Consider the following 13,624-nt stretch of genomic DNA (forward strand, 5'->3'; position numbering starts at 1 on the left):
AATATTTAATTTTTTTAATGCATCCTGTATGATGTTTAAGCCAAGTATCACAATGTCTTCATGAACACATTTGGGAAAAACCATCTAGCAACTTGACTCTTCTCTGAACAAATAATACCACATTCCTATTTTATCTGGCATGCTGGAATGGCTTTCAGCAATGATATGAATTATCCGTGGCCTTGTTTACACAAGTGCAAGATCAACATACAATGTTACATTTTCCATTAAATAATTTTCTGAATAAACAAAATAAACTTTAATTCTATGAATTTTACCTTCATGTTAAGTATATGTTCTGCATGTCCTGTTAACTATCATAATAGTCATCTATCCATTTATACATTTTCTTATTATAACTGGCCAATTGTGCAATTAATTCTGTGATATATTTCCTACATACACACACACACACACACACACACATAACATATATACATACATATATACACATACACATACACATACACATACACACACATATATACATATACATACACATATATATATATAACATGAGCTGTTGAATCTGTAAGTGATGCCTGATGACATCACAGTTGAAGCAGGAGAGTGAGGAGACAGTTGCCTTGGTTACTTGGCAGAAGAGCAATTATTAAACTGCTAAGAGCCTACATAAAACTATAGCACCATTAACGTACAGAAAATACGATACGTGGATAAACCAACCTGTTTGCACAAATTTGGAGAAAGTGTTAACTTAATCCCAGAGACTAAGAGGTAAGATACAAAGGTGCTCTGCAGTACCAAAAGACAAACATCCCAGAATGAAGGAAATGAGTGAATGATTATATAAAGAGAGGTTCTTACTTCATCTCCTTGGCCGAACTGTAGACCGAGGTCCACGAAGTGCTCAACCCGAATATATCCGTCAGCATCCTCGTCGCACACGTCGAACACTTCTTTGAGCTTCTTTAGGAACACCAGCAGCTGTTCTTGGTCGGGGAGGACAGTGCTGTCCATCGTTGTGACGAGGCGCCGTTAATTGCTCTGTATTAGAGAGACTGGGCTGCTGTGAGCTCGCCCGCCATCATCTCGTCCTCAGCAGCACTCAGCAGCAGCAGCAGCACTAAGGAACCATCAGCGCCTGCGGAGGGGTCGCGCGCGCCGGAATGAGCGCTAGCTTGGGTTTGACGTCACGTATGACGCGACGGCTTGAGCTCGCTTTGATTGGTTCACGCAACTGACACAAGTGTCAACGAAATCATTTTGGGCTGATCCCGAATCAAAGCAGTTTTAAAACAAAAGATACAGTGAGTAGATTATCAGCTATGTCTGTTCCTGTTCTCTTGCTCAGGGTGTCAGCACTGCTGGATGAATAATCAGTTCAGGCTACATCAGTTCAGAATATTCTTATTATTATTTTTCAATACTCAACAGAATTCTGCTTTCTCATGGATTAAATACTTCAGGCTATAAAGACAATTCGTTTGATTATTATTCCTATCAAACATCTCATATGAAACGTACATTTTTTTTTATAATTAAAACTGTAATACCCTGTCTCTGCATATAAAAAAATATACATCTCTGTATTGCTTTTACCTGCGAAGGATGAGTCTAAATGATATACACACATCAAACATGTTCACTTTTTTGCACAATGTAACCATATCGGGTGTGCCTCACACGTCCTGAAAAGTGAAGCTGCGGGCTCTTTGATCGCCCCCTGGGGGCTGGCTGCAGTACAGGTCATAAACCCCGCCCTCTCCATGTAAACGAATGGGACTTGATACAAAATAAAATTTTTAAAAAATTACACTTCCAATACAATTTTCCGAAAGATGGTTTTGTTCATTTAAGGTAGTTGTTATCATGCTGATATATGTTAAATTGTTCGTTTTTGTGATAAGTTTGATTTTAGCTAGTAATTTGATGCTACAAAAACGGGGCGTGTCGTTATGGTTGATTGGGTCTGCGGGGGTTTGGGCGGGAGTTTGATACCGCGGCTCCACCTCACGACACTACTGCGCAGACTCTGGCTCCAAATTACGTCATTTACTCAAGATGGCAGCGGCCATACTGAGATGCTTTGGCTTCACTTTTCTATAGTGGAAGGAATAGGAGACGTGTCGTCCATCTTTTTTTACAGTCTATGAACCATACCATACAGGACAAAAATAATTAAGAACAATACACTTGCACTTTTTGTTTGTTCAAGGCTTGTTGTTTGATTTTGTAATATTATTTTCAGCATTCATTTACAGTAAGACGTGAATTGCATAAATTATAAATTCTAGCAGACATATTGCTTCAGTATTTGTTCACTCAGTGTAAACTTTATTATTAAACTGAACACATGAATTAACACTAAATTTACTTCTCAAAAGCAACAAAAATAATATTTTTTACACTAAATGCTAATGCTGACAAGTGATAATCACACAAAGTGTAAAAAGAATTATGCGATTTGTACTAAAACAAAAACCTCTCTCTTTAGTTAGTAAAAACAGCCTATGCCAATAATGGCTATTTGCACTCACTGTATAAACAGACACTGATAATAAATCAATCACACATACTCCCATATAAAAATTAAAAATAAAAACTATTTATTTAACTGACATTGAGAATAAAATTACAAGTTAATACAATTATGGAAATTAGCTGTTTCAACAAAACAGCATTAAAATAAAAAGGGTCTGGCTCAAGTAACAAGTTTTGTATGACCATCATCCAACATTCTCCACAATGAGCCGGGGCTCCAAAAGAGAATCCCAGCACTCAGTCAGCTGTAGGAAAGACATCAAAGAAAGGCTTGTTTTAGCCTACCACAGCCTACACTTGTACAAAGAACTGCCCTTATTCACTTCAACAATTAAAAGGGATAATCAGAAAGCAACATTTGTGTTGGATTGGGGGATGGGGTTACAATCCAAACTACAAAAGAGGGTTTAGAGCTTTGCCATACAGTGCTTGCAACAGCACTGTCAGGACACTGCATGTGTTCAACATGGATTACGCACTTTTATATCCCTTTGAAACTTGTGTCAAGTGCATTTCCCTAGAAAGTTTTGTAATTATGATCCTTAATCTGAATTTAAAATACGACACGAGTCTGGAAATAATTAGTCATGGTGCTAATTAGTCACAAACACTCTTCTTACGGCAAGCAATTTTTATCCATATGACTACCACTGTCTTGCTGATATCTAAAACATCTCCCCACCAATAAAGGTAATAGCAAAATGTAATTTTGTTAGTGTATATGTGTTATATAACTCATATTAATCACATACTCACTTAATGACACCAAGTACATTTGCCTTTGTTTAGTAGGACCCCTGAGCAGTTCATATGTATTTCCAATCCATAGTAAAAACTTTTTAATAAATAGATAGATCTGTCCCTGAATTGTGATTGGTCAATTCAATGTTACAGCCATTCAAAAATCCATGTGATGTGGATGTGAGCTTGATGTGTTTTATTATGTAACATTTAAAGGAATAGTTCAACCAAAAATGAATTCCTGACAATGTACTCACCCTCAGGCCCTTTAAGATGTAGATGAGTTTGTTTCTTCACTGGAACAGATTTGGAGAAATTTAGCATTAAATCATTTGCTCACCAATGGATCCTGTGCAGTGAATGGGTGCCGTCAGAATGAGACTCCAAACAGCTGATGAAAACATCACAATAATCCAAAAGTAATCCACATGCCTCCAGTCCATCAACACACAAAAAAAAGCTGTTTGTATTAAAAAAAAAAAACAATCATTAACGCGTTTTAAACAGTCACTTCTGTCCAAAATAGGAGTCCAGTAAAAAAAGTCCACCCCCTAATCTCCTCTCACATCAAAATCCAACGATATATTTGTTTAGAACTATTTTGAAGTGTTTTCGTTTGAAAACCATGCTTGATTTATGCATATTTCTCTCCTGATTCAGAAGAGACAACATTTTCACTGGAGACACAATATTATAGATTAAAAAAACTCATATTTTAGCCTGAAGCAGCAGTTTGAAGTTGAAAATGTCTTGATGGATTTGTTTCTTACAAACACAGCTTGTTGTTTCAGAAAAGATTTATTGATTGACTGGAGTCGTCTGGATTATTGTGATGTTTTTATCAGCTATTTGGACTCATTCTGACGGCACCCATTCACTGAAGAGGATCCATTGGTAAGCAAATTATGTAATGCTAAATTTCTCCAAATCTGTTTCATGGAATGAAGAAATAAACACATCTACATCTTGAATGACCCGAGGGCGAGTACATTTTTAGATGGATGACTATTTCTTTAAGAGAACATTCAGTACCTGTGATCCATGTGTGACAGCATACTCCACTCTCTCGGATCCATCAGAATTTTGATATACCAGGTCAAACTTGCCAGGTTCAGCTGGAGCTAAATGACACATAATAAAATAAAGTAGTGCTGCAGAAAGAAGAGTCCAACCTAGTGTGTAATAGAGCAGCTACACCTCCAGGTGTCAAATTTATATAACTTACAACAGTGGCAACACAAAAAGTGGTACCTTGAGGTTGAGAGAGCAGTTCAAGCTCCATCACTTTTGTTTGAGGATTGAATGCAATAATCTTCCCTTCCTAAATGACAACAGCAAACTGTTTTTAACACAACATAATTTACATTACACACAACACAATTTACATTAAAGAAGTGTATAATGGCTTACTTTATAATCAGACACCTCCGGTGTGTAGTTCTCGGTCAGCTCCAAAAGCTTTAAGACAGGAGAGATCCATAAAAACTCACAGACAACTTACATGTGGTAACTGAACCTAGGAAAACTATCAAGTTATTAAAAAAAAAACTGAAGTGTATCTATTATCATTCATCATATCACATTGTACCTTAAAGGCAATTTTTTGGCCCACTGCAGGGGGAGCTGCCAGCAAGGGTAAAGCTGCGTAGTCTCGTTTGGGAGCTATTTCAGGTGGATTCTACAAGAACACACAACATGAACTGTATAGTTAGGGATTAAAGTGTAAAATACAAAAATAAATATGTATTTATTATTTATTTATAATAAATATTATTAATAAATACATATTACTTAATTTTAAAACACGATAGAAAGAAAAGTATAAAACTAAGACCTATTAGATAAAAATGTTGTCCAAGTCTAGACTTATGACAGAAATTATGAAAATGTTTTATTAAAAGCAAGGGTTTTCAACCTTTACTGACCAGCATAAAAAGCTAAGTTTTAATTAGTGTTTCTTTTTACAAAAGTGTTTATTATATTAATAAATAATTTATATTATATTTAAAAAAAATGTTACTGAGAACATCTAGCTTTTTATATAAACAAATAAAATGAAATTGTTTATGATTACTATATCTTATAAACAGATCCCTGGTTGAAAACCCTAGATTTAGAGGCCATTTCTCTTGCAGATCTTTTGCAAAAATTTGGGCAACAGTAACTACTTCTTATAAACCACATCTTCACATTCATCTCACCTGCAGAATAAAGCTTTCATTAGTCAGAGAATCATACGGTTTCTGCCGCTTGCCATTTTCATAGTTGAAATGAAAGTCTTGTTTCCACGGTGTTCCCTTGGCCCTACCAAAACCTCCTCTCCCACTGCCTCGGTTCGCACCTCGACCTCTGCCTCTCTCCTGACCTCTTGTGTTTCCTCTGTCCCTGCCTGCTGCCTCACTAACACCAGGGCTCACACCAGCAATTTTCAATCCCATTCCATGCAGGTTTGGCTTCTTAATCACAAGCTCTATTTCACTGGCATCTGAGTCTGAGCTCTCTGGCTTATCCTGAGGCTTTTTAGAGACAGAAGACGAGACAGACTGAATTGTAGTTGAGGAGGGCTGAGTTGCTACTTGTGATTTCTTAGCTGAAGGTTCGACTTGGCTGGGTGACGATGAGGAGGAGGAATCTGTGGAGCTCTCTCTACGTTGTGGGGTCTGTAGTGGAAGTTTTGAGGTTGTGCTAGATAGTTTAGGAGTAACAGGAAGTGGCTGTACAGGAATGCTGCTTTTGGGTTTCTCTGTGTCATCTGAAGATGAATCGGACGATGTGCTTTCTTTCCGTGACTTTTTGGCAGCGCCATTCTGCTTGGGTTTAGGTTTTGGTGGAGGGGCCTTATTGTGAGACTCGTCCTCACTGCTGTCCGAAGAACTTGACGTTGGTTGGTTAATCTTTGTACGGGTTGTTTTGTCACTGTCAGGGACAGCAGAAGTGCTTTTTCTGTTGTTTTTAGTAGAAGAGGGGGTTTCAATGTTCTTTTGAGGGGTGGCAGGTTTGGTGGCTGACTCTTTCTTCTTCTTCTTCTTTTTGGCATCCTCTACTGGTGCAGAGCCATTGTTTCGCACATCTTCATGCTTCTTTTTTTTACTTAGACCTTCGCAGATCTGAGTCTCATCCCCTCTCCCTCTTTTCTTGGTCTTTGAGTTTTGTGCTTCAGAGCTCTGGTAGTCCTCTGCTCCATTAATATAAACAGGACTGGATACCTTCACCCTGTCAATAGGCATGATAAATAAACACTTATCAATATTAAAGGTATTTAAAACAGCATAAACGTTCACCATACTATTATAAACACAGTTCTTACCTTATACTGTCATTATCACGTACTATAAAAATACTTTCTGTGGAAGGCAGGTAGCAATCCTCAATAAACAAGTCTAAAATAGTCCTTCGGCTGTAGCCGAGCTTTTCCTTTATGATGCTGGAAAGATCTGCGACAACTCGGCATTTGTTTAAGTCCACCAGCAACCAACACATCCGACATTCAGGTGTCGCGGGAGGAGGATAATCAAAGTACAGTCTAACTCTGATAGAATTGAGACTAGAGGTGGCCATGCCTGAGCTGTATTGACAATGAGGACAATGGAGGCGCTCACTGTTTTAAACGCTGTCACACACTCTGCTGCTCTCTATTGGTGTGGAAGAGAAAATCTGCAGTTTACGTCCTTGTTCGTCAGCTGACTGAAGTCATATGAGACAGTACTGTTCCTTGCATCACACTGTTCAGAGGATTGGGTTTGAGTAACGTACTTAAAGCCGGGGTCCAAACACTGCCCGTATGAGAGAGCGAGAGCGATAATAATGGCGCACTCGTGGATTGGCATGCTGGCTGTGCCGCTGTTTGCTGTGAGCTTTTATAAAGGTATGGAGTATTTATGTGCTGAATGTCACCCTTTGGAAATTTGTAGGGATTACGTGTAACTTTTCAGGCTCAGTCACACTTTTTATAGTTATTGGTCTTAGGAGTGCAATTGCAACCTGAGAAGATATACTGATATGTTTTGTAACTTTAGACAGAAAGCGAAAGCGAAAGATGTCCGTTGTTTTATTTGTCTCCTGTTAATCGACCCAGATGAAGGTTATGAACCGAGAACCTAATTAAAATAATAAGGGAACCGAATGGTTTCCTAAACAGGTTCCGTTAAGGGTTTTCGAACGTGCATTGACAGTTGTGTGACAGAACAAATGACTCATTTGAGTCGGTTCCTTTTATTGACTCAAAAACAATGGAAACAAGATCTAAAACACTGATCTAAAAGTACAAACTTGAGAGCAATACGAACTATGCAACGTTTACATTTTTTTTCCCCTGTAAACCTGCCATGTTCGGCTATACTCTTGCTTGTACAGAAGGTTTTGTTCTCAATTTAAAAAACCCGTGAACTGAATATACTGCACCACAACTTATTACTTTTTCGTCATGCACGACCCAGAATAAACCTTAAAATGTTACTATGTTATGTTGTACACTATATATATATATATAATGATGCATTAGTCCATAGGGTTTCCATCAACATTTTTGTCAAACTGCTCAAATTTGCCCTTCAAACAGTATCTTAATTCATTCCAAATGTAAAGTAGAAATCATCTCTCCAAGCCATAATTTGACTGTAGGGCCTCCTTTTTCTTCCAGAACAACAGTAGTAATTTCTTGGCTGTAATTAAACTGTATGCAAGCAGTTTGTGTTGTGCTCCTGATAATGGATGCATGCGTTCAGAAAGTCCCAGAATGAAAAGTGCTGGATCCGGCTGCATTTGCACCCTAAACGTTTGTTCTTCTTATCAAAAAACAGGTAGTTGTGTTCCAGTTCAAGCCAAAGAGTCATGGGGATATGTAGATGTCCGTGAAGGAGCTCATATGTTCTGGTGGCTGTACTACGCCAATAGCTCCAGCGCCAGTTATAAAGATCTGCCTCTGGTTATGTGGCTGCAGGTTTGTCACTCATCTGACCAGTGTGACCTGTCATCTATTTTCTCCATATCCTTCTCCAGATCATAATCTCATTGGAAGCTACGTTCAATTAGAATTTACTTAGCTGTTATACATTTTTCTGTTTGTCCACCCTGATTTTCCCCCCTCTTTTCTGAAGTACATCTAAGGTTGCTCATGCTCCGGTTTATTTTAGGGAGGTCCTGGGGGATCTAGCTGTGGATTTGGCAATTTTGAGGAAATTGGACCTCTTGATAGAGACCTTAAGCCAAGAGAAACGTCTTGGGTATGTAAAGTAATATTTTCTTGACTTTCATATTGATTGTTAGTATTGATTGAGTAGTTTATTTTGGGAAATATGGAATATTTTATTGTCTGTTTTGATTCATTGTTTCTGTATAAATAACTTTTTAATATACGCGTTATATACATTTTTCTTTTAAAGGAATTTGTGAATTTATTATTTGAGTCATTTATTATTCACCCAAAAATATCTGTGTCTATGCAGGTGCGTGCTGCCAGTGTGCTATTTGTGGATAACCCAGTGGGCACCGGATACAGTTACACAGACACTGAAGATGCCCTCACCAAGGACGTTGCGATGGTGGCATCAGACATGATGGTCCTCCTCAAGAGCTTTTTCTCTCTAAAGACAGAGTTTCAAGTAAGCAAAACAAAAATACCTACCAGATTGAACTTAATATGCCTTTCACATTTGTATCTCAATTTTTCTCCCCAACAGAGTATTCCCTTCTATATATTTTCTGAGTCTTATGGAGGCAAAATGGCAGCAGCTATTTCCCTCAAACTCACAAAGGTACTGATATAATTGTTCTCACTTTAGGCTTCATGAGAGGCAATTTTGTAGCAACACACACAAGACTAAAAAAGTCATGCGCTTGCTGATTTCATCTATAAGTGGAAGAGTCACAATAGTTCCTACTTCCACAAAAGTAAATCTGGCATCAGTTTAGAATACTAGTTTTTACCAGTTTTTATTTGCTGTTAATTTACTGACCACACCTCAAACTCATTTTAATCTGCACTGAATGTTTATTTCCTCTCTCTTTAGGCAGTTCAAGCTGGTTCAGTCAAATGCAACTTTGCTGGGGTGGCTTTGGGAGACTCCTGGATCTCTCCTATAGGTCTGTAAATTATATTTACAGCTATATTTGTCTTTCTTATTGATTTTTAAGTTATCATATCTCAGTTTACTAATCATTATGCACATTCATCATGTTTAGTCCTGACTCGCATGACTGCATAAACCAGGTGTAATGCATTACAATACAGCACTCAACACATCTGATTGCTTATTCTTTTTTTATGCAGACTCAGTCATGACTTGGGGTCCTTATCTTTACAGCACAGTGAGTAATTCATCATAACACCTCCATCTCCTTTTAGAGAGATTAAGCATGATTGCATTAGCATGATCAAAACAACAATACACTAACAATCAAAAGTTTTTGAAAGAAGTCTCTTATGATTACCAAGTCTGCATTTATTTGATCTAAAATACAGTAAAAACAGTGTTTTCTATTCTAATATATTTTAAGATATAATTTATTGCTTTGATGGCAAAGCTGTATTTACAGCAGTCATTACTCCAGTCTTCAGTGTCACATGATCCTTCAGAAATTATTCTAATATACTGATTTGCTGCTCAAGAGACTTCTTATTATTGATGTTGAAAACTGGTGTGCTGTTAAATACTTTTGTGGAAACCATGATACATTTTGTTTCAGGATTTTTTGATGAATAAAACAACATTTATTTGAAATAGAAATCTTTTGTAACATTTAAAATGTCTTTACTCTTAATCAATTTAATGCATCCTTGCTGAATAAAAGTATTAATTTCAAATTTACAAACTTTTGAACGATAGTGTATAATGAGATTTATGTGCTAGTGTTCTGACACATCAGACACCTGTTGATCAGAGGGTTTAATGCAGCTGTGTCTGTGCTGTAGTCTCTGTTGGATGACAATGGACTGGACGAGGTGACTAAAGCAGCAAATGCGGTGCTGGAGGCAGTGAAACAGGGCCAGTACCGAAAAGCCACTGACATGTGGTCCATCACAGAGAATGTAGTGGAACAGGCGAGTCAAGCACCAGTAGCTTAAGAAAAAATTCAAGTAGAGGCCTTAATGCATTGTTTATTTAAAGAAATTAGATCTAACAGATTGCGTGCTTCATTCAGTTACTCAACTTATTCTGTTACAGAACACAAATAATGTGAACTTCTATAACATCCTCACTCAAAACTCTGATGAGATGGTGAAGACCAGCTCAGATCAAACCAATGGATTTCTCTGTGAGAAACTCAACATGCACAGCTTCGTTTGTTACATAAATTAAAACGTTTTGGTCATCATTTTGTCTTGTTTTTTACAGCCTCACTGAAGCGTCGCCACATTCGCCCTTTGCACCGTCAGTCCCTTTCAGAGTTGATGAACGGGCCAATCAGACAGAAGCTTGGTGTCATACCAAAGAATGTCACATGGGGAGGTAATTATTCTTTTTATGATCTACAGAGGTATTTGTGCAACATAATGATTCATACAAGTGTTCTTCGGTTTCTTCAGGACAAGCTGAGGCAGTGTTTGTCAGCATGGCAGGAGATTTCATGAAGCCTGTGGTGGACATTGTAGATCAGCTTTTGGCTGCAGGGGCCAATGTCACAGTCTACAATGGCCAGCTGGATCTTATTGTGGACACAGCGGGTGAGGATGACAACCATTAGGAAACATTGCAGAATGGCAACTCTTGACCAACACATTTTAGACTAGCACTTGGGCCATTTACACTTGGTAGTGGTGTCACCATTTATCATCTGTAGTGCCAAAACTAATGTCCCAGACAACGAGTCAAGTCTGTCAACTTGCTATACCCTGATTTATGTAGTCATGAAACCAGAGACCATCCTGTCCATTAAATCTGATCGCAAGTGGTCATACACAATGCCTTTTAATGCCAGGTGTGATTAGTAATGTGCCGCAGCTGACCACTTGTGATCAGATCACCCAGGTCGGATGTTAATAGGTGGTGTCTGTAAGTCAATAAGCTTTTTATAATCCATTTTACTCATCAGTTTGATATTTAGGAAGACCATTATGGTTGGGTGTTGTCAAGATAGTGTTTCTGCACTGCAGTGCAATGATTGATTTGTGTTTATTTGTGAGCAGGTCAGGAGTTGTGGGTGAAACAGCTGAAATGGGACGGACTCCAATACTTCAACAAAATGAAATGGACGGCGCTGGAAGACCCGCAAACCCAGAGCCAGACTGGAGCTTTCTATAAGACCTACAAGAACTTTGCCTTCTACTGGATCCTCAAAGCTGGACATATGGTACACAATGTTCTTTTTTGCACTAATTTTAATGTTTGTAAAACATTGTTCAATATTGTTATATTCAGAGGGTTTTAGCATGGCTTTAACTGCAGAAGCTATGGTGGTTTAGCTTCATTTTTCTGAAGGGAAAATACATTTCTCAGTATTTATTTTTAGTCTTCATGAGTGTATGTGACCATCTCTATCCATTACATCATCACAGATCCCATCTGACCAGGGGCCAATGGCTTTGCGGATGTTGAAGATGGTGACTCGGCAGGAGTGATGGATATTATTCACATACAAACTGGACTGGCTTGCTAACCACTTTTAGACAATCAGCACTTAAAAATGTTACCAAAATCTGACTTTTTTTTCTTTCTTTTTTTAATCTTTTGGTTGAGATCTTAAGGTAATCAATGTTTTTTTCAATGCCTGTCTTGTAAAATTTGTACATTTGAATGCCTGCAAACAATAAAGTCATCATTTTTTAATACAGTTTGAATTGTTGCCTGAAATCTACATGTGCTAAGAGAGAACTAACTTTAAAGTTGTTTAACATTCCCATTTACAACACAAATAATGTATCTGCAAGTCAAGAAGAAAGAAAACTAGGATCATCTTCTTTCTTGTTTTCACAGAAATGCATAAACAAGCGAATTTCATGAAGAGACTTTGGTTAAAATATTATTTTGAAGAAGGTACATTATTATTTTCATGAGGTCTGCATGCCATTTATGAATAAATGTTATATTATGAACTTGTAAAGCTGTAGAATATATGTGCATCACTAAAAGAAACACCACGCTGTTCCTCGAACAATAGTATTTTAAATGGCTTTTACCATAAATGATAAAAGGATAATGGATATATTGGATATAGTGCAAATTCGATTTTACACATTTGCTGCTTCTTCAATTAAGTATTCAGTCATGCACAAAATACTGAATACAGATTTAGCACCAACTCATCACACATTTTACTGCATATCGAATGGAAGAGAGATTTGTTTATACTATGAAAACAGCATGTGAGCTATAGAGTATTAAGGCATTTGATCAATAAGGTTTCACACTGATGGGTTCTCTGAGGAACTGGCACTGTAACTGAGTGTGCATCGGCCACACTGGGCCTCAGGCACTTTGAATCCCTCTCTGCTCACAGGCTCCACCACCAGCTCTATGAGACCCAGAGCAGCAGGCACCTCCAGCTCCACCACACGATACAGGGTGGAGTAAGACCTGCCAATCAGAGTCAAGGGTCCAGGGGGAATCCGAGGGTCAGGACCACGGAGATGCCTCCAGTAAATCCGGAAATGGCGAACCTGCTGGGTGGGATATTGCCAGCGTAAGGTGGCATTCAAAAGTACCTTGTGCATGTGTCCGTCTCCCTTCAAAGCACCCGTGTGCCACACCACATCATTCACGCAGATGCCTTTAACAGACTGCAGGGTGCTTGAAGAATCTCTGCATCCAACAGCTGTGCAAAAAAAAAATAGAAACAGACCATTTAGCCACTACCAACTTTATATGTATACTACCGTCAATTAGGGGTTCCGATTGAAAGAATTTAAAGAGATACTCCACCCCAAAATGAACATTTTGTCATTAATCACTTACCCCCATGTCGTTCCAAACCCATAAAAACTTCGTTCGTCTTCGAAACACAATTTAAGATATTTTGGATGAAAACTGGGAGGCTTGTGACACCATAGCGCCATTTTGGAGAATATGTGCTGAACGCAAGCAGCGTACGCTCTTCTGTGTCAGTCGCGACACACGGATGCGCTGTTTTCGTTCAAATCAAAGCGTAAATACATGTAGAAAACGTATCCTTGTGTCCCAGCCGACACAGAAGAGCGTATGCTGCTTGCGTTCAGTGGATATTCTCCAAAATGGCGCTACGGTAATGTGGAGAGACAGAGAGGAGAGGAATTGTTGAATAAAGTTGTTATTTTTGTTTTCTTCGCGTACAAAAAGTATTCTCGTCGCTTCATAACGTTACGGTTGAACCACTGATGGCAGATGGACTATTCTGACAATGCTTTTCATACTTTTCTGGACCTTGACAGTGTAATTTACTTGGCAGTCTATGGGACAGTCACAAG

The 13,624-nt window shown here is 38.3% G+C and overlaps 3 protein-coding genes and 1 pseudogene across 3 annotated transcripts in view; 1 reads left to right on the forward strand and 3 right to left on the reverse strand.

Annotated features, from left to right (window-relative positions):
• LOC107688103 (rab11 family-interacting protein 4A-like) overlaps positions 1–1,051 on the reverse strand; it is a 45,202-nt gene extending 44,151 nt beyond the window's left edge. The window contains exon 1 of the mRNA XM_016485668.1: positions 829–1,051. Within this exon, the coding sequence (XP_016341154.1) occupies positions 829–981 (153 nt within the window). The 5' untranslated portion in view covers positions 982–1,051. The remainder of the gene's footprint in view (positions 1–828) is intronic.
• Positions 1,052–2,555: 1,504 nt separating this feature from the next.
• LOC107688104 (coilin-like) lies at positions 2,556–6,871 on the reverse strand. The gene is made up of 7 exons (XM_016485671.1): positions 6,554–6,871; positions 5,448–6,459; positions 4,835–4,924; positions 4,657–4,704; positions 4,498–4,567; positions 4,279–4,367; positions 2,556–2,750 (listed from the first exon to the last, which is right to left on the reverse strand). Exons 1-7 carry the CDS (start codon positions 6,802–6,804, stop codon positions 2,691–2,693), a joined length of 1,620 nt encoding a protein of 539 aa, XP_016341157.1. The 5' UTR covers positions 6,805–6,871; the 3' UTR covers positions 2,556–2,690.
• Positions 6,872–6,956: 85 nt separating this feature from the next.
• On the forward strand, positions 6,957–12,015 carry LOC107688106 (retinoid-inducible serine carboxypeptidase-like). The gene is made up of 13 exons (XM_016485674.1): positions 6,957–7,111; positions 8,046–8,185; positions 8,379–8,468; positions 8,691–8,846; positions 8,925–8,999; positions 9,255–9,327; positions 9,515–9,552; positions 10,157–10,285; positions 10,410–10,500; positions 10,581–10,694; positions 10,772–10,909; positions 11,372–11,535; positions 11,741–12,015. The coding sequence occupies exons 1-13, from the start codon at positions 7,051–7,053 to the stop codon at positions 11,801–11,803; spliced, it is 1,332 nt and encodes a 443-aa protein (XP_016341160.1). The 5' UTR covers positions 6,957–7,050; the 3' UTR covers positions 11,804–12,015.
• The window catches only part of LOC107688107 (cytosolic endo-beta-N-acetylglucosaminidase-like), a 12,657-nt pseudogene continuing 10,940 nt past the window's right edge, over positions 11,908–13,624 (reverse strand).

This window comes from Sinocyclocheilus anshuiensis, unplaced genomic scaffold (assembly GCF_001515605.1).
Source record: "Sinocyclocheilus anshuiensis isolate Anshui unplaced genomic scaffold, SAMN03320099.WGS_v1.1 scaffold249, whole genome shotgun sequence".
NCBI lineage: Eukaryota > Metazoa > Chordata > Actinopteri > Cypriniformes > Cyprinidae > Sinocyclocheilus > Sinocyclocheilus anshuiensis.

Bases quoted from the DNA above. Each gene is read 5' to 3' on its own strand.
- LOC107688104 (XM_016485671.1), bottom strand. From the start codon at position 6,804: ATGGCCACCTCTAGTCTCAATTCTATCAGAGTTAGACTGTACTTTGAT. The intron at 4,705-4,834 runs GTACAATGTGAT...CCTGTCTTAAAG, and splicing joins GCCAAAAAATTGCCTTTAAG to CTTTTGGAGCTGACCGAGAA. The intron at 4,568-4,656 runs GTAAGCCATTAT...GTTGTCATTTAG, and splicing joins CGGAGGTGTCTGATTATAAA to GAAGGGAAGATTATTGCATT.
- LOC107688106 (XM_016485674.1), top strand. From the start codon at position 7,051: ATGGCGCACTCGTGGATTGGCATGCTGGCTGTGCCGCTGTTTGCTGTG. The intron at 9,553-10,156 runs GTGAGTAATTCA...TCTGTGCTGTAG, and splicing joins GTCCTTATCTTTACAGCACA to TCTCTGTTGGATGACAATGG. The intron at 10,910-11,371 runs GTGAGGATGACA...ATTTGTGAGCAG, and splicing joins TCTTATTGTGGACACAGCGG to GTCAGGAGTTGTGGGTGAAA.